The sequence below is a fragment of the Microcaecilia unicolor genome, chromosome 7 (genome assembly GCF_901765095.1).
Source record: "Microcaecilia unicolor chromosome 7, aMicUni1.1, whole genome shotgun sequence".
NCBI classification, from domain to species: domain Eukaryota; kingdom Metazoa; phylum Chordata; class Amphibia; order Gymnophiona; family Siphonopidae; genus Microcaecilia; species Microcaecilia unicolor.
The window spans coordinates 244,323,700-244,349,183 of NC_044037.1; the positions used below are offsets into that span (position 1 = coordinate 244,323,700).

Here is a 25,484-nt window from a genome sequence, read left to right on the forward strand (position 1 = left end):
AACTCAAGCGATAAAAATGTGTTGGAATGATGTCAATGCACAGAATGCTGATAAAAAAAAAAAAAAAGGAAAACAAGAGCCTGGCACAATTTAGCATGCAGTGGAATTTCCAAGGACATTACTCAGTAAGCCTCAATGAAAACCAGCTTGCTTACTAATAAAGCTTACTATTTACATCAAGCCAAAAATGTAATGATTTTATTGTATAACCAGCTATCAGCATTAAAGAAAATTATTCGTAGTTAATCTCTCATAAAATACATAATCTAGGGCTGCATTGCCATTAAAATTTTAATTGCAATTAATTGCATTATTAAAGATAAATAATTTCCTACTGCTGTTCCTTGTGACTCTGGGTGAGTCACCTAACCCACTATTTCCCAGAGTCACAAGGAGCTGCAGTGGGGGGAAAAATAAACATACCTTTAAATCATGCAATTAATTGCGATTACAAATTTTAAGCAAAATGCAGCCCTAAATAAATTAAAAGAATAAAAAGTAATGAAAAGATAAGAAATATAAAATACAAATTGATAAATTACACATTAAGGGGCCCTTTTACTAAGGCGCATCCAACGCATGCCATATTGGAACTACATACCTTGGGCGGTAATTTACGCGCATCCATAAGATGCGGTAGAAAATATTTTCTATTTTCTACTGCATGATGCTTACCTGGTGTTAAATCGGCAGTTTACGCGTGCTGGCTGCTCACCGTCTGGTTAGCGCGCAAAACCTTATCGCTAAGTCAATGGGTGGCGGTAAGGTCTCAGGCTGAAAATGGACCCGTGCTGGTTTTAATTTTGCAGCATGTCCATTTTTGGCCACAAAAAAACTACTACTACTATTTATCATTTCTATAGCGTTACAAGGCATATGCAGCGCTGTACACCATACACAAAAAAGAGACAGTCCCTGCTCAAAGAGCTTACAATCTAGATAAGACAGGAAAACAGACAGAACAATTAAGGGTAAGTGAGCAAAGAGGTGAGGATAAAGGGCAAGGCAAGTGAGTAATGGTTAGGAGTCAAAAGCAGTGGTAAAGAAGTGGGCTTTAAGTCTGGACTTGAAAACGGCCAAAGACGGGGCTAGACATACAGGCTCGGGAAGTCTATTCCAGGCGTGAGGTGCAGCAAGATAAAAGGAACGGAGTCTAGAATTAGCAGTAGGGGAGAAGGGGACAGATAAGAGATATTTATCAACAGAACGGAGTACTCGAGGGGGGCATAGGGAGATTCGAGAGTGGAGAGGTAACTGGGGAGTGGCAGAGTGAATGCACTTCTAGGTCAATAAGAGAAGTTTGAACTGAATACGGAAACAGCTAGGGAGCCAGTGAAGTGACTTAAGGAGAGGACTAATGTGAGCAAAACCCCCTTTTTTGCAGGCGTGCTGAAAAAAATGACCTGCGTGTTTACAAAACACATGCCTACACCAACACAGGCCACTTTTCGGCACGCCTTAGTAAAAGGGCCCCTAAATAATCTAAAACAGCCTTACAGTTCTCAGTCTCCTTCAGAAATGCAGCCCTAATAGCAGCACAAAATGCAACTGCATGTTAACAGTATAATATTTAGAACCCAGATATATAGAAAAGGATAGACATGGTGTCCATATAAAACAACCCAACATTTTTCCAAATAACCTAAAAGTGTCCTACTGCAACAAAAACTTCTGCCTGAAATTAGAGGCATTTCTGAGTACTTTATTTTTCAACAGAATGGAGCTCCAGTGCACTGAGCTCGTAAAACAGCTGAGCTCAATTAATGAAACACTAGAATTTATTGAGCCAACAGATCAGTGGCGTTGAAGACTTCATGAATGTGTCAAGGTTGAAGGAGGACACTTTCAACATAAATTATGAACTAAGAAAAAAACCCCACATTCTAATGTATTTTCAAAAGTCTTATTAAATGTTTAAACAATTGCACAGTAACTGTTAAGTGGCCCCTTTTTTGCTGGACACTATGTAAATTTGATATTTAGCTAGTAGTGTAAATACTTATTTTTCCAAAACTAAGAATATAAAGTTCTCTTGCTACCTGTATTGAAATATTATTAAAAAAACTGATAGGGTGATGGTCTTGTAGAGTGACCAAAATCGTATGCTGCAAAGGTCTTATACTCACCTCCCTTATAAAGCAGAATCACGTGTATTATGCATTTGACATCAGGGCTGCTGAGACACAAAGCTGGGCCCGGGGCAAACAATCTTCAGGGCCCCACACCACTGCTCCCCCTGCTGCCACCACCGCCCCCCTCCCACAACAGCGAATAAGAGAGAATGCACTGTCAGCCACAGGTCCATCTTCCTGCCGCATCCCGCCTCCTGTGAATTAACTTCCTGTTTCCACATAGGCAGGATGCGGCAGGAAGGATGACCTGTGGCTGGCAGAGCAGTCTCTTTTGATCATTGGCACAGGCCCTCCTTGGAGGCAAAGCCCAGGGAATCTTGCTCCCTCCTCCCTTGGTGGCCCTGTGTGACCTCTTCAAGGCAGGATAGGCAACTGTGAAAGGACCAACTTGTGCTTTCTGAAAAGGAGCTGCCGAGTGCTATAAAACCAATATCAAAATTCCTAAGTGACTAGCTGTTGGCAGTAAGGCAGCTAGATATTTGTCTGCCATCTCTTAAATCAATTTAGGAGCCTCAAAAGAGGGATTCTATATAGGTCATTCAGAGTCTCTATTTTGCGCGTGGATCAAAGATTCACTTGCAAAGTAATTGGTTAAATTGGTGATAATCAATAATTGGCACTAACAAGCACTTCATTGGCAGTCAATAGAAGTTACTTGCAGATCTGCCCTACACCATATTTCACAGTGTGCAACTCCAAAGGGTGTGTGGCCATGGGGAGGCATGGCCATGTCAGGGCAGAATTTAGGTGCACTGTTAAAATAACTGCAAGAGTAAATGCTTGCACCCAAAGTCAGGCTTAAGCCCCCAGATTCTATATAGCAGTGTTTCCCAAGTCCAGTCCTGGAGTACCCCTTGCCAGTCAGGTTTTCAGGATATCCACAATGAATATACATGAAAGAGACTTGCACATAATGGAAGCAGTATATGCAAATCAAGTTCATGCATATTCATTGTGGCTATGCTGAAAATCTGACTGGCAAGGGGTCCTCCAGGACTGGACTTGGGAAACACTGTTATATAGCATGAATTAAGTTGCGTGTGCAAATCCGTTCATATTCCGGACGCGTGTGCAACTTAATTAGTTAACAAGTCAATTGGCGCTGATAATTGCCACTAACAAGCAATTAACACTAATTGGCATTAATTAGAATTTATAAGCACAACTACCTAAGCATATTCTGCAATATGATACGTGTAAATTCTAAGTCGCATAGTTGAAAAAGGGGGCATGGTCATGGGTGTGAAAGAGCATTTCTAAAATCTATGTGCTTAGTTATAGAATACATCCAGTCCGTGCCTAATTTAGGCATCGGGATTAACATCAAGTTTTACTTGGCGTAACTGCCCACCACTAAATTTAGCTATACAGATGGGTGCTCAGTGTATTCTATAATCTACATGAAAATTTAGGCTTATTCTATAAACACGCCTAAATTTAGGTGTATTTTATAGAATACGCCTAGGCATATTTTTTGGGGCGTGGATTTTTCAGGCACCATATATAGAATCTAGCCTGAAATGTGCACTAAGCTAGGGCAAAGCGTTTATAGAATATCAACTTAGTGCGTGATCAACCCGGCGCCTAACTTTGGGTGACCTATACAGGATTCCCCCTTGGGTGCCCATCTAGACACTGCCAGAGCATCCTAAATCTAGCTACTGAACTGCCCTCCCAATCACACAACCTTAAAATAATTAAAAAAAATAAAAGTTTCAGGGATTGAAGCCCCCAACTCAAGCCTCCCTACTGCCCATCCAAAGATTAATGGAAGCATAGCAATGATGTTTATGACCTCCACCTCTGCCCCCACTCCCGCAGTCCTCATCTTGCCCAGCACCTCTTCTTCCATTTCTGACCCCCCCCCCCCCCCCAACAGTCTGCATTTCTCTCTCTCCCGGAACCTCTGCTTACCTCGCTCCATACTCCTGAGTCCGCCCTAGTCCACTTTCTCTCACTCTCATGCTCCTACCTGTTTTTCTCGGCCCTCCAACTTTGCCTTTAATGCTGTGCTGAAGGCATGAAGCTTCTCTCACCTGTCCAAAGCCTGTCTGTACTGTCCCTTATAGAGGCTACAGGCAAGTGAGAGAAGCAGCATGCCTTCAGGACTGCAGTGGGTGGGAGAAGCAGCAGGTAATTTACTACGGTGGGGAGGGAAACCGAGCAATGCTGGATGAGGGTGAGAGACCTGTCGTTAACGCGCATTAAAATGAACGCATGTTTAATTCATTAATCACATTTTTAATGTGTTAAGTGAGATAGATAGATACACACACACTTAGAAATTTATCTAAAACACTCTCATATAAAATATTCTACAATTTGAAAGCAAAGTGTTACCTGGGGACTTTTTATTTGCTCGTGGTTGCATTGAATAAGATTGGCGTGGCAACAGAGGAGATGAAGGCAATGACATTGAAACTCCTTTAGCACAATTCATTCTGTTTACATCTTCAGATCGATTACCTAAGGGAAAATTGGTGCTTTGATCAGATGTAGAACTAACTTGAAACGTGTTTTCTTCTCCTGCAAGAAATCAAGCAATTTAGGAAATCCATCAATAACAACAGGAAAATATCAATTACATAAATTACTACCACCGAACAACTTTTTAAAAACCCTTTTATCTGAATAGTTAACAGAGGATTCTCTATAAACTGGCATTCTCCACAACAGTATTCTAAGTATGAAACCAAAATCATTTACAGAAATTAACCTACAAATGTACATTTCTGATACCGATCATATCTTTTGCTATCTGTTTCCATATACAGTTCAAGCTCCTCTTATTAACCTATAAGTGCATTCACTCTGCTGCCCCTCACTACCTCTCCACCCTAATCTCTCCCTACACTCCTTCCCAGGAACTCCGTTCACTAGGCAAATCTCTCCTAATTGCACCCTTCTCCTCCATCGCTACCTCCAGACTCCGTTCCTTTTATCTTGCCGCACCTTATGCCTGGAACAGACTTCCTGAGCCATTACGTCAAGCTCCATCCCTGGCCGCCTTCAAATCCGGGCTAAAGGCCTACCTGTTTGATGCTGCTTTTAATTCCTAACTTGTCACCTGCTTGTAACCTTTATCTTGTCTTCCTCTCTTCAATAGTCCCTTTTCCCTATGTGTCTACTACTACTACTACTACTATTTAGCATTTCTATAGCGCTACAAGGCATCTGTCTGTCCTACCCTTATCCCTTATTTGTCCTGTCTGTCCTGATTTAGATTGTAAGCTCTTTTGAGTAGGGACTGTCTTTTCTTCATGTTCAATTGTGAAGCGCTGCGTACAACTGATAGCGCTATGGAAATGATTTGTAGTTGTAGTATTACTGGGATTTAATTTACCCATCTCCAAGTTTACCTCATTGACTGTATTTTCCTTTACATTTGGTCACTTTACAATTATGCTGTTAATACTATGTAAGTTGTTTATAACAAACTACGGGCCCTGTTTACTAAGCCGCACTAGAGGTGCATTAGCGTTTTTAGCACGCACTAAACATTAGCACGTGCTAACCATGTAGACGTTCCAATGGGTGTCTACACAGCACATGCTCATTTTTATCAGGAGCTAAAAACGCTAGCGCTACAAGGCTACAGGGCCCTACACCTGTTATACAATTAGTGAATTTCTTTATAAAGGCAGTTAATAAAGCCCAATCAAATAAGTCAATAACTAAATAAAGTTACGTCCCAGTGATCTTGTTAAAGACTTCAAAATAAATAATTAATACTTAATTTGGCCAAGGCACAGCTCCCTAGAACCATGCCTCAGGCACAAGTGTCTCAAAGACAACAAGACTAAGCCACAAAGAATGGTTCTGATCAGCTCATGAATTAATACGGAACACATTGTGAATGGACAATTTAAAGAAGCTGAAGCCCAATGAGAAAAAGCTGTTAGTCTAACAATGTTTTATATTTGAGGAAAAATATAGGATTTCCAGACCTTAATACAACTTCATTGTCTATACTTTCCATGCAAATATATTTTCCAGGAATACCATTCTAGCTATATGTCTGCACCTTGGTTTTATTTCAGGTGGCAGCTGGGTAAGTAGGACCATATCCATTAGAAGATGATGTATCAAAATACAATTCCCAAGTGTCAATCCATGGCATGTATCGTGAGGTTGTTTGTATGAGCACACATGTGCACCCAATTATGCATTTTTACAGACTGGCAATGGGATGATAATTGTTGAATTTAAATATGAAAAACCTGGGGAAGGAGGCGGTGGTGGTTTGAAAGTTAATTCAGATGGTGCAAGGCTGAAGGTGGTCTAGGATGCTCAATATCCTTGTCTCAGTCCTGAATAGCACCTCGTGGCAGATTTAGAGTCTACCTTGTCCAGGTTTTTGGAGAACATTAGTTTGTGACCTCTGATCGAGGACTAATCACTATGGGGCCCTTTTATTAAGCCGCATACGTGCGTCCTACGCGCATCAATTTTGAACTACCACCAGGCTACCGCGTGGCCTTGGCGGTAATTTCATTTTCTACAACTGCCCACTACGTGCCCCAGAAAGCTTCTGGCACACAGCGCTAATCGGGCGATAATCAGCATTGTACGCGCGCTGACAATTACCGACCGTTAACGTGCGAGACTTTACTGCTAGGTCAATGGGTGGCAGTAAGGTCTCAGGCCCAAAATGGACACGTGCCAATTTTTATTTTGCTGCACGTCAATTTTTGCCTAAAAAAAGGCCTTTTTTTGTAGGTGCACTGAAAAATGGTCCTGCACGCGTCCAATACACACGTATCTGCACCAGCACAGGCCACTTTTCAGTGCACCTTAGTACAAGGACCACTACAACAAGTGAACTGAGATGAAAAAGGACTACAGACTACAGAAAGAAGTGCTCATAATTATGAAGGTTCATGGTGAAAATATGAAAGTCTTGAATTGCCAGGATGAACCAGCGGTCTTCACGTCAAAACAGGATAATGGACTAGATGGATCACGGTTCTGACCCAGTATGGCTACTCTTATGCAAGGTAAACTCCCCTGATGGTGTGGATAACATGAGGAGGAACCAAGCAAAACTTTTAAGAATGGTCCAGAATTGGAATCTAAGATTTAATGCAGGCTCATGCATTAGGGCTGCAAAAACCCAAGAGAGCGCAGTAGAATACAGGGAATGAAATACCTCTGTGCAAGAAAGAAAATTGGGACATGGGGTGATCACATCTGATGATCTTAATATGGCTAAACAGGTAGAAAAGGTGGTGGCAAAAAAAGTCAGAATGATGATTGGGTGCATAGAGAGAAGAATGTTCAGCAGGAAAAAGGAACTGATAGTGCCCCCGTGTAAGTCTCTGGTGAGACCTAATTTGCAGTACTGTGTTCAATTCTGGAGACCATACCTTCAAAAATAATAAACAGGATGGATTTAGTCCAGAAGATGAAAAAAAATGGGCAAAATAGTCTTTGGTCTATCTCAAAGAATATGGGGAAAGACTTAAGGATCTCCATATGTATACTTTGAAAGTAAGGCAGGAGAGGGGTAATAGAGACATTTAAATATACAAGAGGTAAGTTTCTTTCAATAGAAAGGAAATTCTGGAATGAGGGGGCATAGCATGAAGGTGAAAGGATTATAGGCTCAGGAGTAATCTAAGAAAATACTACTTTATGGAAAAAGCAGGTGGATCCACAGAACATACTCTTAGTGGAGATGAAGACAACCTGATTTCAAGAAATCATAGGAAGAACATGAGATCCGTAATAAAGAGGAAGGGATAGTAGATGATAAGGATGAACAGACTGGACAGGCTATCCAGCTTATAATCGAACGAGAAAAACGCCCAAGTTCCGACCTAAATCGGGAGATGGGCGTCTTTCTCACAAAAACAAATAAAGCGGTATAATCGAAAGCCGAACTTTGGACGCTTTCAACTGCACTCCGTCGCGGATGCGGACAAAGTGGACGGGGGCGTGTCGGAGGCGTGGTGAAGGCGGAACTGGGGCGTGGTTATCACCCGAACAGAGATGGGCGCCTTTCGCCGATAATGGATGCGTTTGTAGCTAGAATTTAGGGCACTTTTCCTGGACCCTGTTTTTTCACGAATAAGGCCCCAAAAAGTGCCCTAAATGACCAGATGACCCCCAGAGGGAGTCGGGGATGACCTCCCCTGACTCCCCCAGTGGTCACTAACCCCCTCCCACCACAAAAAATGATGTTTCACAACTTTTTATTTTCACCCTCAAATGTCATACCCTCCTCCCAAGCAGCAGTATGCAGGTCCCTGGAGCAGTTGTTAGGGGGTGCAGTGGACGTCAGGCAGGTGGACCCAGGCCCATCCCCCCCCTACCTGTTACAATTGTGCTGCTTAATGCTTAGTCGTCCAACCCCCCCAAACCCACTGTACCCACATGTAGGTGCCCCCCTTCACTCCTTAGGGCTATAGTAATGGTGTAGACTTGTGGGCAGTGGGTTTTGAGGGGGATTTGGGGGGCTCAACACCCAAGGGAAGGGTGCTGTGCACCTGGGAGCTCTTTTACCTTTTTTTTGTTTTTGTAAAAGTGCCCCCTAGGGTGCCCGGTTGGTGTCCTGGCATGTGAGGGGGACCAGTGCACTACGAATGCTGGCTCCTCCCATGACCAAAGGGCTTGTATTTGGTCGTTTTTGAGATGGGCGTCGTCGGTTTCCATTATCAGCGAAAACTGAGGTCGTCCATCTCTAAGGTTGACCATCTCAACATTTAGGTCGACCATCTCTTAGGTCGACCTAAATTCTGAGATTTGGGCATCCCCGACCGTATTATCAAAACGAAAGATGGACGCCCATCTTGTTTCGATAATACGGGATACCCCGCCCCTTCGCGGGGACATCCTCAGAGATGGGCGCCCTTAGAGATGGGTGTCCCTGTTCGAAAATGCCCCTCTACATGGTCTTTATCCGCAATCTTTTTCTTTTCTTTTTTTAATATTATTTAGATAGTAGTTTAATAGAATTTATCATGTCTTAACTAATCTGTATGAACTGAACATAAACTAATACCTTGCTGCCTGATGCTTTTCCGCATACTTTCTGGCTTATATAGACGCACATTTTTCGTCTCAAGTAATTTCCCTTAACAACAGCCTACAACGGCTCTTTTCAAGTTGATTGGCATGCCTTTAAGATACTTGAATACTGAGAGCTGTTTAGATTTGGAGTGGCACTTCAATACTTTCAAATAAAACAATATATGATATAAAAAAACCTTGGGAGGAAATGCAGTCCCTGCAAAACAAGGCCATGGGATTTATGACAGTGAAATTCCAAGTATTTGTTTACTACGAACAAGCAGGAAAAATCTGTTTAAGCCTAGATAAGGTACCATTTTCAATTATTTCAACCTTAACATGCAAAAAGTAGACATCACATCAAATGCATATAAACGAACTTGAATTGTCACTTGTAATCCTGTGGCACAGATTTTTGCTTCAGCAATTTTTACATATCATTAGTTTGTTTTTTAATAGCAGAATCAAAATGTGAACCCCTGAGCAAAAAGGTTCCAAAAGTGGGGTTCCAAATAACCAAGATAAAGGCTATAAAAGTTTGGAGGATTAAATAAATTTTGTGTACTATAGGGTCAGTAGAATGAGACAGATGCAACCACTCATGTGGAGAAGTAATCTAATGGTTAGAGCAGCCAGCTGAGAACCAGAGCAGAGGTATAAATACTACAGCAGATAAAAAAAGAAAGAACAGAAGAGAGTTACAAATTGTGAGCCCTCCAGGGCCAGAAAAAAATACATACTGAGACTTCCTTTTACTCCATCCTGTGATGAACTGCTCCAAGGGAACCCCCTTTCTGTCATCTGGATGTGCCAAGTACCAGGTCTAAATACATCTTTTTTGATTTGGACCTCTCTTCCCCTTCTGCAGTTGGAGTTGGACCTCTGTATTTTAGCCCTTCCCTTGTCCCAAACATATCCAGACCACACCCCCATGCCATATGGACATACGCCAGTTTCAGACGCTCATATCCTGGCTTTATAAAACGAGGATTTGGCGGCCATGTCATGCTGGTTTTTGGATGTCCAAAATACAAAGAGATGCTTCTAAAATAAGGGTCCATTAAGCACACTAAGTCTTATCCAGAATGAAGAGACACTACATAATATATTTGAAATGATCTGGAAACTACATTCATGTTATTTTATCTCCATGCATTCAATAAATATCTATTTCTGTTGAAGAGAAAGAAAGTGCTTTGGAATGGTTCCTTAATTTTTTTTTTCAATAACCACCACAAGGATTTGATTACAGTTATTTTGAGCAGTGGTTGTTCTGGAACTTGTACTGGGCATGGAGCTATGTATAACAAATACAATTACAGAGAACCAAAAGGTTTATGGAAAGCTGGTAAGAAGAGGTTCCATTTGGGGATATTCAGAATAAGTAAACACCAGCTTATGCGATCATGAAAAGTAAGAGTGCAGGGTTTGTTTTTGGTTTTTTTGTATCATGAGGTGATTGAGATGAAGCAGCAAGATAGCAGGTCAAGAGTTTTTGATGTTGTTTTTTCTGGTTTATGTGATTTCTAACTACTTTCCGACTTATGTAGACACACATCTTTTCTTCTGAGATGCATTAAGGTCCAGAGTTTTTTTTTTCCCTGAGGCAGTGATCATTTGATTGCAAAATGCTCACCAACATCAGAATATAGACCTATGTTTCACAATTCATAATTTTGCTCATTTTGACAATGATAATGGAATGTTGACAACGTAAGTGCAGTCTTAATACAGCAACTTTTTAAAAAATCTTTAGTGAGAAGGAAGGTTTTTTTGCCAATGACTTCAACATACAAAGAAAAAATGTTCTATTCAAATTTTAGTCTCAAATCAGCAGCAACAAACTCCTTCCATTGCTGGATAATGTGAGAAGTAACACAAAAACCTGCAAATAGACACTTAGTGCTTTACTAACACCAAGTGCAAGAGCCCAAGCTGCACCAACCCTACCTATGAAATGTCAGCACTACAGATATTCTAGACCACTACCACCATCTCCAGTTGGGAAAACAGAACAAAGCCTCTATGTTAACCAAACCCTCTTCAGTTACACCTAGATGACAGTCAGACCATCACATAATGAATAAGAGATAGTAAATTAAGAAAAATATGCAGACAAAAAAACGGAATGGAAAACCCAAGCAGTCCGACTCCATGGCAAGTAAAGTACCGAACAAAGATGGGAGAAACAAACACATTTCCTTCTGCACTGAACAAAATACAAAAAGATACAAGAAATACACATTTCTAAAGCTGGCATTTGATTCTCTAAAAAGATCTGTTGTTCCTTTGATCATCTTTTTCCAACTAGATAGGTCCTGGTGGGGGTGATGCAAGGGGGATCAGATATACAATGTTGTAGTTCATGGGACTATGGCAAGAGTATCATCTAATAACTTAGTTGCACTTAACGCCTCCTCTTGACAACATAACTTACCGTGTATTTACTCTGAAGGGAATAGTTTTGGAATACGGTCAAAGAAAGGGCTGTTGCTTAGAAAATGTGTCACTCATGTATGCCGAGTCCTCTCTTTTTGCCTTGGCTTTAGGGGCAACAATACACTGAGCTCGCAAGGGGTTTCTGATAATAAAATCTTTTATGGTAATAACAGCTACACAGATATTGCTTGAAAGAAATGAATCTAGGAGAGGTGCCATAACAGAGGGCTGAACTGCTAAAAGCCATGGAAGAGCAGAACAATGGTCTTCAATCATATCCTCTCTCTCTCTCTCTCTCTCTTTCACCTCTTTAAAAAACGCATCTCTGTGAGCATGAAGTGGAAATTTTCCTGCAGTCCGAAAGCTCACAACCACACTAAGGACTAGATTATATATATGGCACCTGAAAAATCCACGCGGGAAAAAAATATGCCTAGGTGTACTTCATAGAATAAGTCTAAATTTGATTATAAAATATGCCAAGCTCCCGTCCACGCAACAAAATTTAGTCACAGGCAGTTTCGCCAAATAAAACTGGGTGTAAATCCCAACACCTAAATTAGGTGCAGACTGGGTATATTCTATAACACAAAAAGATTTATGAAACGCAAAAGCCCTGCCCAGTCCACATCCATGGCCACACCTCTTTTCAACTATCAGGCTTATTTTCGAAAGAGAAGGGCGCCCATCTTTCGACACAAATCGGGAGATGGGTGTCCTATTCCCAGGGTCGCCCAAATCGACATAATAGAAAGCCGATTTTGGGCGTCTTCAACTGCTTTCCGTCGCAGGGATGACCAAAGTTCATGGGGGCGTGTCGGAAGCATAGTGAAGGCGGGACTGGGGTATGCCTAACACATGGGTGTCCTCAACCGATAATGGAAAAAGGAAGGGCGTCCCTGACGAGCTCTTGAGCAACTTTACCTGGTCCATTTTTTGTTAGGACCAAGCCTCAAAAAGGTGCCCGAACTGACCAGATGACCACCGGAGGGAATCGGGGATGACCTCCCCTTACTCCCCCAGTGGTCACCAACCCCCTCCCACCCTAAAAAAAATTTAAAATATTTTTTCCAGCCTCTATGCCAGCCTCAATTGTCATACCCAGCTCCATGACAGCTATTAACACAGCTACCACACTACTTTATCTTAAATGGAAAATAATTTTTTTTTATCTTTGCAATTTCCCCCCCACCCCCTCAATTGTGTTGGTCCAAGTCTTTAGTTTCTTCTTTCCTTGTCTTCTTTTAACTCCTATCAGGATTTCCTGTCCTTTTGTCATTTGTTTCTCCTCCTTTTCCTTTCAGCTTTCTTCAATTTATTTTCTACCTCTTAATTCTCTCTTCCTACCTACAGCTTGCCACCTCTTTCCCTCACCCCAGCTTGTTACCTCTTTCACTTTCTCTTATTCCCCCAAGACCTTGCTAACTGTATCCTCTTCTCCCCCCTCCAGTACATGCCCTCGTTCTCTCCCCATTTCCATATAGAGTCTGCCCCTTCTCTCTTCTCCCCACTTCCAACCAGCGTTGGCCCCCCTTTCTCTCCAGCTCACTCTCATTCAATGTGGGCCCCCTCTCTCCACCCTATTTCCATCCAGCGTGTACCCCCTTTCTCTGCACCTCAGTTCCATCCAGCAAGGGCCCCCCTCTCTCTGTACTCCACTTCCATCCAGCGCCTACCCCCTCTCACTCTCACTTCCATCCAGCGTGGACCCCCCTATCTCTCCAGCCCACTCTCATCCACCATCCAGCATGGGCCCCCCCCTCTCTCTCCACCCCACTTCCATCAGATGACATTTTTGTTTTGTCTCCAGTACAGAAAACCTTGGAACATACTTTTGCATTACTGAAGCAATATATAAAACATGTAGAGGATTGGACATTTGCAAACTTTCTGAAACTTAATATGCAAAAGACAAAATTGGTATGGTTTAGGGATTATCAAAAAGTCTCTACTGAAATAATAAAAAATTATTTGGATGTATCTTTAAAGATAGAATCCAAATCCAAAGTATTGGGCATAATCTTAGACTGTTTTTATCTGTTCTCACTTATGAATCTCAAATTAATGCCCTTGTGAGGAATTTTTTTTCCATTTATGTAAACTTCGTACAATCAGATCTTAAATCCACCAAGGTTCAGAATGACTGCACAGACAATTCTTATCCTTGTATTAAATGCTGCAATTCATTATATCTAAATCTTAATGAAAAACAGATGAATCGCCTTCAATTATTGCAGAACATGGTGACTCGCCTGATACATGGCTTGGGAAAATTTAGTTAAATCAGCCCTGTCTTGGTGAGACTACATTGATTGAGAGTGGAATCCTGTATCCAATTTAAAACAGTGTGTCAAGTATATATATGTGAGTACGATATATAAATGCATTTATGATAGGAATGATGGAGTGGAGGAGTGGCCTAGTGGTTAGGGTGGTGGACTTTGGTCCTGGGGAACTGAGGAATTGAGTTCGATTCCCACTTCAGGCACAGGCAGCTCCTTGTGACTCTGGGCAAGTCACTTAACCCTCCATTGCCCCATGTAAGCCTGCCATGAGTGGGAAAGCACGGGGTACAAATGTTAAAAAAAAATAAGAATATAATTAAGAAGTGCAAAAAATCTAACACCTGACATTCCTTCAACAAAGAAAATTAAATTAAAATCCATCTGGGAACATTCCTTTTCATTTCAGGGTCCCAAAACTTGGAATACAATACCAGCATCCATAAGATTGACATCTAATTATCATCTTTGCCATAGGGTTATAAAATCTTATCTGTTTACTTTAAAGAATTAGATCTGAGGCTTATGATTTAAGATTCATATCCATATAGGCTAGTCTTACTGTAAACTGCTTTGACCATATATGAAAGCAGTATAGAAGACTCGTAATAGAATAGAACAGAATTAGTATCTGCCCCCTGACACCCCCACCACTGCTGCTGCTTTCCTGAACCAGGAATATTCATCCCTCCCCCCCCCCCTCCGCTACTGATCTGAGCTCCCTACTCTTGACACCCTCACCTTTCCAAAGGGGGCAAATTACGCCTATGGCTATGTTGAAAGTCCTCCTACAATTACTCACAATCTGAATGTGAGATAACAACTTTGAATAAATTTGTGTTATCTGCAAATCTGATCATTTTTATTTATTTTTTTATTTGTACCCCGCGCTTTCCCACTCATGGCAGGCTCAATGCGGCTTAGGTACTTATTTGTACCTGGGGCAATGGAGGGTTAAGTGACTTGCCCAGAGTCACAAGGAGCTGCCTGTGCCTGCAGTGGGAATCGAACCCAGTTCCCCAGGACCAAAGTCCACCACTCTAACCACTAGGCCACTCCTCCACTCCCACTTGTTCCCATTTCCAGATCATTCCATTCTTCTATTAATTGCATTAAACTGAAATATTTATTTATTCATATATTTAGCCTGTTCCCCCGATAATGCCCAGAACTGGTTATAAATTAACATATATAATCAGATGGACACACTTTCCATTAACATCATAACATAGCAACATAATGTACAACGAAGCCCCTATGCTCAAAACTCCGGTGCTAGAACTGTAAAAATGCCGCCGGATCAGCACAGAAAAACAAGGCCCTAATGCTCAATGCTAATGAGATGCAAATATAGGCATGCTTGTAGCGTTAAGCATTAGCGAGTTTGGCAGGAGGACTGTGTTTGGTGCATGCAAAAAAAAGAGTTCTGTGGTAAGCTCGGCTCCTGTGCGCATGCACTTGGTAAAACCCGAACTTGAAGCACACATTGGCGTCTGTTTTCTGTGGCCTAAATAAAATCATTTTAATTTCTTTTTAAAAATTTTTTTGCTTGGACGCTTTAAATTTAGACACAGGAAACAAAAAATGCCAATGTGTGCTTTCATTTGGGTCTATTGTTTCTCACGACCAGTGCTTAAGGGCTTACATGGGCTTCCTTCCACTTCCAAATGCAGAAAGAATCACGAGAGAAGCATAATCATCATGAGAAATCCTCTCTTCCAACACCCTGATGACGCCTGCTCCAACCTAGTGTTATTTTTTGCAGCGGTAAGGCAGTTTTGTTTCGGGCGCTCTTTTTTGAGCATTGGGGAGGAATACAAAATGACCTCATTAAAATGAGCTCGACTACATTAGAATGCTACTTGCATTGTTCGTCTGCGTGTTTGTTTGGTCCTGCACTCCAGTATAGCGCTAATAGCCTCTAGCGCCCGCATTTACTTTTGAGTATCGGGGCTACAGCTCTTGCAATTACATCAAATACCACATCTACAACTGGGAAAATGGATTGTTTTACTTTTTTTCTTGTTAGGAAGAAAAAGATTTAAATGATTCCTCAGGAGAAGACAAGTTGTGTTTTCACATTTTCTAGTACATATACCAGATAAATATTTTAAACATGAGGCAATCTGTACATCAGATTTGTTTAGGAGAGAAAACACTCAAAAATCATTTTACAGGCTAATAGTGAAGAACAGGAATTCAATTTACTTTGTTCCAGATGCTACTCTTGGGCTTCCACTTTTCCATATTGAATCAAACAAAACAGAATTGCTGGCATACCTCACAAGACAATGTTAGCAAACGAACTGTTAAAATCTTTTGTGGTTTTAGCTGTCAGGCAGCAGAACAAAGGAAATAATCTGATAATTTCAGCCACCAAGAAAATATGAAGTAAAAAGCTAAAAAAAAATATTTAAACCTCTCTTCACACCCAACCCCTCTTTGCTTAACATGCCTAACTGGAAGGACCCAGCTAAAAAAATTAATGGGAACAGCTCTACTGGAAAAATGGGATTTTATTTTATTTATTGCACTTGTATCCCACATTTTCCCACCTATTTGCAGGCTCAATGTGGCTTACAAAGACCTGTTATGGCATCACCATTTCAGGGTACAAAAGATACAGCTGGTTTTACAAAGATATCGAGGTTAACAAGTTGATCTAATCAGCAATTATGGAGATAAGACAATCAGAATATGAGAGGTTAACAAGGATTACATGGCTATTCACTTTGTATATGTTTTTTTTTTCCTTCCACAGAATATCCTAAATTAGTGTCAGAACTACAAATAGAATTTGGCTTGCCCCGAAATTTTTGTAGGGCCCAATAACTAACCAGTGTTAAATCTGGAAATTCAGTGTTGGGCCATGTCCAGGATGTGGCATTGAATTTCCTGCTATAGGGAGCTGGCTGAAACATAGCTTGTTAAGGGCCCTGTTTACTAAGGTACGCTAGCGTGTCTCTAGCGTTAGCACGTGCTAATTTTTAGCGCACGCTAAAAACACTACCGCGCGGCTTAGTAAACAGGGCCCTAAGTATGATATTCGGCACTTAACTAGCTATAAAGACAGGATTGCGTTTTATACAGTCCTATTTATGTGGTTATCTTAATCGGTTAAGTGCTAATGCCATCTCTAGAATGCCCCCAAAATAGCTGGTTTCAGCTTGAGAGCCGTGATGAAACAGTGGGTTTCTAAGACTGTGAACAGAAATATTTCCTGAAGTGTATTTCTCCTAATTGGCCAGCAGATGGCGATTGTTTTGTGTTTGAGCTCAGGCCCACCCAAAATTGGCTGTCTGGCTACACCATTGTTCCATCCCCTTGATCTTTTTGGTTACCTTATCTATACCATTTCTAATTCTGCTATATCTTTTTTGTGATGCAACAACCAGAACTACACACAGTACTCAAGGTGCAGTTACACCATTTAGAGAAAAAAGCATTATGATATTTTGTGTTTGTATTTTCTATTCGTTTCCCAATAATTCCTAATACTCTGTTTCCTTTTTTGGTTGCCCTTGCATTGGGGTGCCCTAGACGAACCTTCAGCCTCACCCTTCCCCCATTAACTTTCAGGTTCCTAATCTGCTCTCAGCTCGCCAAAAGATAATGCTATTAAACTTTGCTTTCTGTGTGGGCAATTTCCCAGTGGGCTATTTGAAATTGCTCAGGCTTCCTGCAGGTAAAAGTACACATTGATGGTTCTTTGAGTTTATGTGGCTGTCACCTGTCAGGATCTATTTTTTTGTGCTGACTTCTGCTGATCTTTGCTTATTCTCAGAAGCTCTGTAGACCTAGTTGACTGTTGTCTTGCCTCATGGTTGGGAAGGCCTTGCTGCAACACACTGAATAGATGATTTCAAAGTGTCATCCTTGATGACACTTAGATCCATTTCCTGGATGACAACTCCTAGCATGGAACCTAGCATCAGGTAGCTATCATTTGGGTTACTCTTCTCCCTAAAATGTATCATTTTGCACTTGTCCACATTAAATTTCATCTGCCTTTTGGATACTCAGTCTTCTAGTCTCCCAAGGTCCTCCTACAATTTCTCACAATCTGCATACAATTTAACTACTTTTAATAATTTTGTGTATCTGCAAATTTGTTCATCTCACATGTTTCCATTTCTAGATCATTCCATTCTTCTATTAATTGCACTACATTGAAATATATAGAGACTGCAACCAACAGCAGAACTGTAGGAATTCTTACCTGAATGATCTGTTTTAAATTTTCTAATTGTTCTGGTCCTTTTTACCCAGTAGCTTTCAGCTCAATAAGGACTAGGGTTGTAAAATGTTCCGGGGTTGGGGGAGGGGGGGGGGGGTTGTGGTCCACTGGACCACCAGGGAAAGTCTAAAAAAAGATTGGGGGGTAGGGGGACCACCGAGGTAACAGTGGCGGTACAGTGCATCAGGGGGATCGGTGCAGCTCATTTGCATGCGATCTCCTTTGTGCATCACTGGCTGTTAGCAATTCAGTGAGGAAGCCATATTTTATGGCTGCCTTTGTGCATCGGGGCCCTAGGCCCCCTGCAATTAATTACAGAATCTATGACAAGGCAGAATTGGTGTGTAGAGTCTGAGCTCTTTTATTTAAACTTGGGGACCATGGGTCAATTTTAGCAGACAATGGAAAAGGTGCTGGTACTCAGTACCCCCAAGTACCCTCTCAAAAAAAGCCCTGGTTTTGTGTGAGTGACGAGGCCAGCGTAGAGTTTCTGTGTAAAGATCTGTAGTAATCTCGCTTCTTCAGTTTTCCCAATAGCTGTACTGATGCTCTAGGGTCCACTACATATTTACAGTAATTCCTTTCCCTAGGTATGGTCCTTGTTATGTGAGTTTTGGAAGTTATGTCAAAACGTAGATTTGTTCTAGGTCTTAAATTAATTTTTGTACAGCTTTGTATTACTTCACGGTATGCTGACAAGGTTTATGCTGTTACTGAGATTGTATTAGGAACAAATATTTTTTTTGTACAGCATGTGGGGAAATGTCCTAGCTCTGCTGTATAACAATTATTGGGGAGAGGCCAAGTGATTCTATGAATGCAGAATATATTTTTGGATTTAATACTGTATGGAGGAAGCATATGAATGTTGAGGGACTTTGGAGGGAGCGGTGGTTCATCGGAGGCTGAAAAATAGCTGATGAATCCTGCACCACTGCCCTCACTGCAGTTATTAGTTGGGGACGGAATGGGATGTGACAAAGACAGAATAGTGGTGGAGCAGGGGGGGTGGCAGGTGCAGGGTTTTATCCTGCAAAAAGTTGGCAACCCTAGGTGCATCATTCACATAGCTAGTGGGGATCTCCAAGCCTCCACCAACTGAAGACAACTGCAGTCCATCAAACTCTCTGTCGGAAGACCATGGCAGTCAGTGGTGGTACTCCAAAGTGCTAATACCAGCACCATGGGCATACTCAGTTCTCATGTATGACAACTAAACATGCATGTGAACTGAGTATGCCTGTGGTGCCAGTGGCCTGAAGAGCTGCTTTTGACTGCTGTGCTTTTCTAAACATGGGTCAGCAGGCTAGGGATCTTTACCAGCTAAAGTATTGTTTTTTTTTTACGTTTATGGTGGTGGGAGGGGGGGAGGAAAGGAAGAGAAAATGCATGCCCACCCAACCTACCCACTGGTCCACCCAAAAACTGCCTTCTGGCTATCCTGCTGCTCTCAACCACTAGCTCTCCCATTCCCCATCTTAATCCTTCCCCAGCCCTCCATTCCCTTTCATCTTTAATCTACTCCCTGTTACCATATTTAATCACTATGCTCCTCTCATTCAGTCTCCCCCCCAACCACCACCACACAGGCTCTCCCACATGGTTCCCATCTTCCTCTCTTCATCCTTCTAGTTCAGCATCTGCTTCTTCTTTCTCCCCTCCTCACCCTTAACCTACCTCCCTGTCCCTTCCACTCCACCCCAACCCCCACATCTTCCTCTCCCTTTTCTCTACTGCTCCACTTCCCCCATGGTCCAGCATTTCTCCTTCTCTTTCCTACTTCCCATTGTCCAGCATCTCTCTTTCAATCCTTTCTGCTCCTGGATCCAACATTTCCCTCTTTCTCCCCTCCCTCTCCATTACCCCATGTCCATCACTTCTCTTTCCTCCCACTTTCCCATGGTCTATCATCTATCACTCTCTCGCTTCCTCCTCTCCAAAATCTCTCCCCCCCATGCAGCATCTTTCCATCAGTTCCCTCAATTGCCAAGTCCAACATTTCTCCCTCTCCTACCCCTCTCCTCCTATGCAGCAGCTCTCCCTCTCTTGTCCCTATTCCCCTCTATGCAGCAGCTCTCCCTCTCTTACCCCTCTTCCCCCTCCACGCTGCAGCTCTACCTTCTTCCCCATGTCCAACAATTCACCCTCTCTTCCCTTCCTCCCTCCCCTTGTCCAGCCTTTCCCTAGCAGATTCATGGTCTAGATCCTCCCACCCCCGGTCCACCTTAATGAGCTTCTCTCTTCAAAGGGGCAGTGGCAGCGATTCCTACACATTGCCTGTGGCTGACCTCAAAGCCTTCTTTCTACCGTGTTCCACCCAGGAGGAAATAGTGAGTTGCGGCACAGGGGGCAGGGGGCAGCAGAGTGAAATTTCTGGGGCAGCAGCAGGCAGTGTATAAGAATTCCTGCTTCTTCTGGTGGCCCTTTAAAGAGAGAAGCTCATTAAGGGATCGGGAAAGGGAGATGCAGGACTGCGGAAGCTCAGCTTGCTTCTCCCATGTTGGCTGTGAATTGTGCACCGCTGCTGGGTAGGCCTGAGCTCAATCTAGGTGGACCCAGGCCCCACCCATGGCTAAGCCACTGGGATGGAACAACTAATTTGATGAAAGGCTAAGGAGGTTGGGGCTTTTCAGTTTGGAGAAGAGAAAGCTGAGGGGAAACATGGCAGAGGTCTATAAAATCCTCAGTAGAGTAGAATGAGTAAACCCAAATTGATTTACTTTTTCAAAAGTACATGGACTAGCGGACACATCATGAAGCTACTAAAAGTAATACATTTAACACAAGTGATAAAATGATTTTTTTTCACTTAACGCATAGTTAAGTTCTGGAACTCACTGTCAAAAGATAAACAGGGACAGCCATTTTTTTCTTTTCTATTGTGGTATGAAGGGTTATACTCTGGAACGCATGCCTCTTCCCTGAAGAAGGATATCGAAACCTGGCCATGTCGGCAGAGGTTTGCTCTGGGAGGAAAAATGCTGCTGAACTGCAATTATAAAGCTAAGTTTTAAATTTGATTATAATGAAATATTGAATACATAATTATTCAGAAGCATATATAAAAAAGAAATTAAATAATAAAAGAAAAAACTTTAATACGGGTTGATCAATGAGGATGTAAGCAACGCCAATGTATGGAGACAAAAGTCCCGGATGGCGGAAAGTTAAAAATCTGAAGATCCCCGTTTTTTGAGAAAAAAAGAAAAAATTCTTTTGACTTGAAGCACTGGGATATTACTATATGGACATTTGAATTGGAAGTGTTTGGGAGAATTGTGACTATCTTTGATTTAAGTCCCCACACTTGGAACATATAGGTCTACTAAATTTGAAAAGATAAACAGGAGCACGATAAGCCAAGAAAGCACAGAAATATACTCTGAAGCAGTTATCATAGCTAGGTTTTAAATTCCTAGAAGTCCATAAACCATTAGTAAGGTAGACCTGAGGAAGCCACTGCTTATCCCAGGGTGTAAGTAGCATGGAATCTTGCTATTTTGGGGGATACTTCCAAGATCTCATCCTGGATTGGCCATTTGGAAACAGGATGCTGGGCTAGATGGTCCTTTGATCTGACCCAGTATGGAAATTCTTAAGTATTTTATGTTCTTATGTTATTAGAAGAAAATTACAAGTTATCAAATAATCATTTTAAAATCTAGGTTTAAATCAGCCATTAAAGGTGTGTGTTTAATTGGTGATGATATGCTTTAAACTAAGCACACACACCTAGGTGTGGCGATACAGTATTCAGAATACCACCACACCTTTTAGTGATTTCTTGCTTAAACCTATTCCTCCAACAAACAAGCATTGTTTGAAAAATATACATTCAATCACGTATCCATTCACTGTAGTGAATCTTAAAGAAATTAATAAATGGCTCTTTTATGATTCCACAACAAAGAAAACCATCAGTTTGGTGAGATGGCACATGAGTTTATTCCAGCTCCTTGTGAATCTGGGCAAGTCATTTAACCTTCCCATTGCCCCTGGTACAAAATAAGTACCTGAATATATGTAAACCGCTTTGAATGTAGTTGCAAAAACCTCAGAAAGGCAGTATATCAAGTCCCATTTCCCTTTCCCTATTTGAGATTCTACATGGAATGTTGCAAAAACCTCAGAGAGGTGGTATATCAAGTCCCATTTCCCTTTCCCTATTTGAGATTCTACATGGAATGTTGCTACTATTGGAGACGGAATGTTGCTACTATTGAGATTCTGTTGCTACTATTTGAGATTCTACATGGAATGTAGGACATCAGACTCACAGAAACAGAAGCCTGTGCGGCCGCATTGCTGATCTGCAAGGGCAGGCTTCTACATGGAATGTTGCTAGTAGTGGAGCAGCCTAGTGGTTAGTGCAGTGGACTTTGATCCTGGGGAACTGAGTTCAATTCCCACTGCAGCTCCTTGTGACTCTGGGCAAGTCACTTAACCCTCCATTGCCCCTGGTACAAAATAAGTACCTGAATATATGTAAACCGCTTTGAATGTAGTTGCAAAAACCTCAGAAAGGCGATATATCAAGTCCCATTTCCCTTTTTCCCTTAATAAACTGTAATACTTATTTTTGCCTTGACAATCTACGTAGCTTTGGAAAACAACATTTAATTTACTGGCTCAGATATTTGGAAACTTTCCTAAGCTTATCAATGTTTTTTTTTTTTAAAAGCTGATAAGCATCCAATATACTCAAGTCATGATAAGCAGCAGACAGGCGCTACAAAAGGGACATTTTATCCTCCATTGCTGTTGATAAAACTTTTCCCTTGAGATTTCATTACTGAGTGACTTATATCTTATTTGAGCAGTTGATGTCTCAGTCTCATTATATTTAGAACTCATTTGCTTTAAAATTGGAAGATTTGAATAGTTATGACGGTTTTTGGAAACTTCTGAAAACTATTCTTTTTAACAGATTTGTTAGTAAATTCTCCTTTAATTCAGTTGATATAATTATAATTGCCGTGGTTTGTCTCATTTTGTTTTGCTTTATATTTTATTTTAAACCGCCTAGATAGAACATATAGGTCAGGTGCTCTAGAAATATAATGTAATGTAATCAAATTTTCAGTAGGGAAAGGGAAATGGGACTTGATATACCGCCTTTCTGAGGTTTTTGCAACTACATTCAAAGCGGTTTACATATATTCAGGTACTTATTTGAACCAGGGGCAATGAAGGGTTAAGTGACTTGCCAAGAGTCGCAAAGAGCTGCAGTGGGAATGGGATCACTAGCAAGGTGATTTAACTTTTGAATATGTTTTTATAAAAACAATTACACTAAGTATCTTAGTTGTAAGTTGTTTAAATTTGTGGTCTATTGCTTCCTTTAGCATGGGATGTGGTTCAATTGGTTGACAGCAAGAACAGGGAGAGAGGATTACCACACAACCAAGGAAGTATAGCAAAGCCAGAGCTCAGTACAATTGACCTGGAAATAAATCTTCTCATACTGAAAATACTGTAACAATGAGTTTTAGGGGTTTAAAGAAAGACATTAAAACTATCACAGGTTCTTTGAAATCTGCAAATCTTATTCCAGTGGATGCAACGGAAAGAAAGATGGATAAAACTGTGTTTCTCACCTGTAACTGATGTTTTCCAAAGACAATAAGACTGGATCAAGCACACTTGAAAGTGACATCGCATATCAATGGGAGGAAGCAACTCTCCCGGAACTCAGAACTAGGTATAAATTTCTGAACGGTGCAGCCTCTTCCTACATCCTCAGTAGGATGGAATGCAACTCTTAGGGATGTGGGAGGGACTGGGTACCTGATTCAATCCTGCTTGTTGACAGAAAAAACATTGTTGCTTATCTGTAACAGATGTTTTCCATTGAGGACAGGATTGATCATGCACACAAGTGTGGACTCCCAAGCTCAGGGCTGCTCATGTTATGAATTGCCCATTGTCTGGGACAGCCTAATTAACAGGAAGATGCCAGAGATGCAATGCTACAAAGATAGGTTAGCTCAAACAGATGCACTCTCTATGACTGTGGACTGGTTCGAACTGTAGAGTGAAGTAAAAGGAATTAAGGGAAGACCAGGTCACTGTTTTGCATATGGAATCCAATGAAGCAGATTTCAGGAGGGCCATATATTAGCTACAGTGGCTCTAATTGATGAGATTTCACTTTTACCGATTAACAGTATCATCAGTTTGTTTGTAAATGAACTGGAGGCAAGATGCTATCCAATTCCTCAAAGTTCACTGGCTACTGAAATGCCAACTCTGTTAGGATTGAAAGAGAAATAGCTGTGTAGAATTTCTAATGGATTCAATTCTTTTGAGGTAGTAAAGAGAAGCCAGACAGAACTAAAAAATGAGCTGGCAGAGCTACTGTTATTGATTTCTAATTTATCCTTCAAATCGAGCATGGTACTGGAAGATTGGAGGGTGGCCAATGTAATGCCAATATTTAAAAAAGGTTCCAGAGGAGACCCGGGAAATTATAGGCCAGTGAGTCTGACGTTGGTGCCGGGCAAAAAGGTAGAGATTATCATCAAGAACAAAATTACAGAGAACGTTCAAAAGCAAGGACTAATGGGACAAAGACAACATTGATTTAGTGAAGGGAAGTCTTGCCTCACCAATCTGCTGCATTTCTTTGAAGGAGTAAACAATCATGTGGACAAAGGTGAGCTGGTTGATATTGTGTATCTAGATTTTCAGAAGGCGTTTGATGAAGTCCCTCATGAAAGACTACAGAGGAAATTAGAGGGACATGGGATCGGAGGTAGTTCTTACTGTAGATTAAAAACTGGTTGAAAGATAGGAAACAGAGAGTAGGATTAAAAGGTCAACATTCGCAATGGAGAAGGGTAGTTAGTGTGGTCCCTCAGGGATCGGTGCTGGGACCTCTGCTTTTTAACATATTCATAAATGACCTAGAGATGGGGGTTACTGGTGAGGTAATCAAATTTGCCGATGACACAAAGTTATTCAAAGTCATCAAATCGCAGGAAGATTGTGATAAACTACAAGAGGACCTTACAAGACTGGGAGACTGGGCGTCTAAATGGCAGATGGCGTTTAATGTGAACAAGTGCAAAGTGATGCATGTGGGAAAGAGGAACCCAAACTATAACTACGTCATGCAAGGTTCAGCGTTGGGAGTCACGGACCAAGAAAGGGATCTAGGTGTCATCGTTGATGATACGTTGAAAACTTCTGCTCAATGCGCTGCTGCGGCTAGGAAAGCGAATAGAATGTTGGGTATCATTAGGAAAGGGACTGAAAACAAAAATAAGGATATTATTCTGCAATTGTATCGCTCCATGGTGCGACCGCACCTCGAATATTGTGTTCAATTCTGGTCGCCGCACCTCAAAAAAGATATAGTGGAATTGGAAAAGGTGCAGAGAA

At 41.5% G+C, this 25,484-nt stretch overlaps 1 protein-coding gene across 1 annotated transcript in view; it reads right to left on the minus strand.

Annotated features, from left to right (window-relative positions):
* Positions 1-25,484, minus strand: part of TANC1 (tetratricopeptide repeat, ankyrin repeat and coiled-coil containing 1) — a 296,811-nt gene that overhangs the window by 150,096 nt on the left and 121,231 nt on the right. Inside the window, 1 exon segment of the mRNA XM_030209133.1 lies at positions 4,473-4,658. Within this exon segment, the coding sequence (XP_030064993.1) occupies positions 4,473-4,658 (186 nt within the window).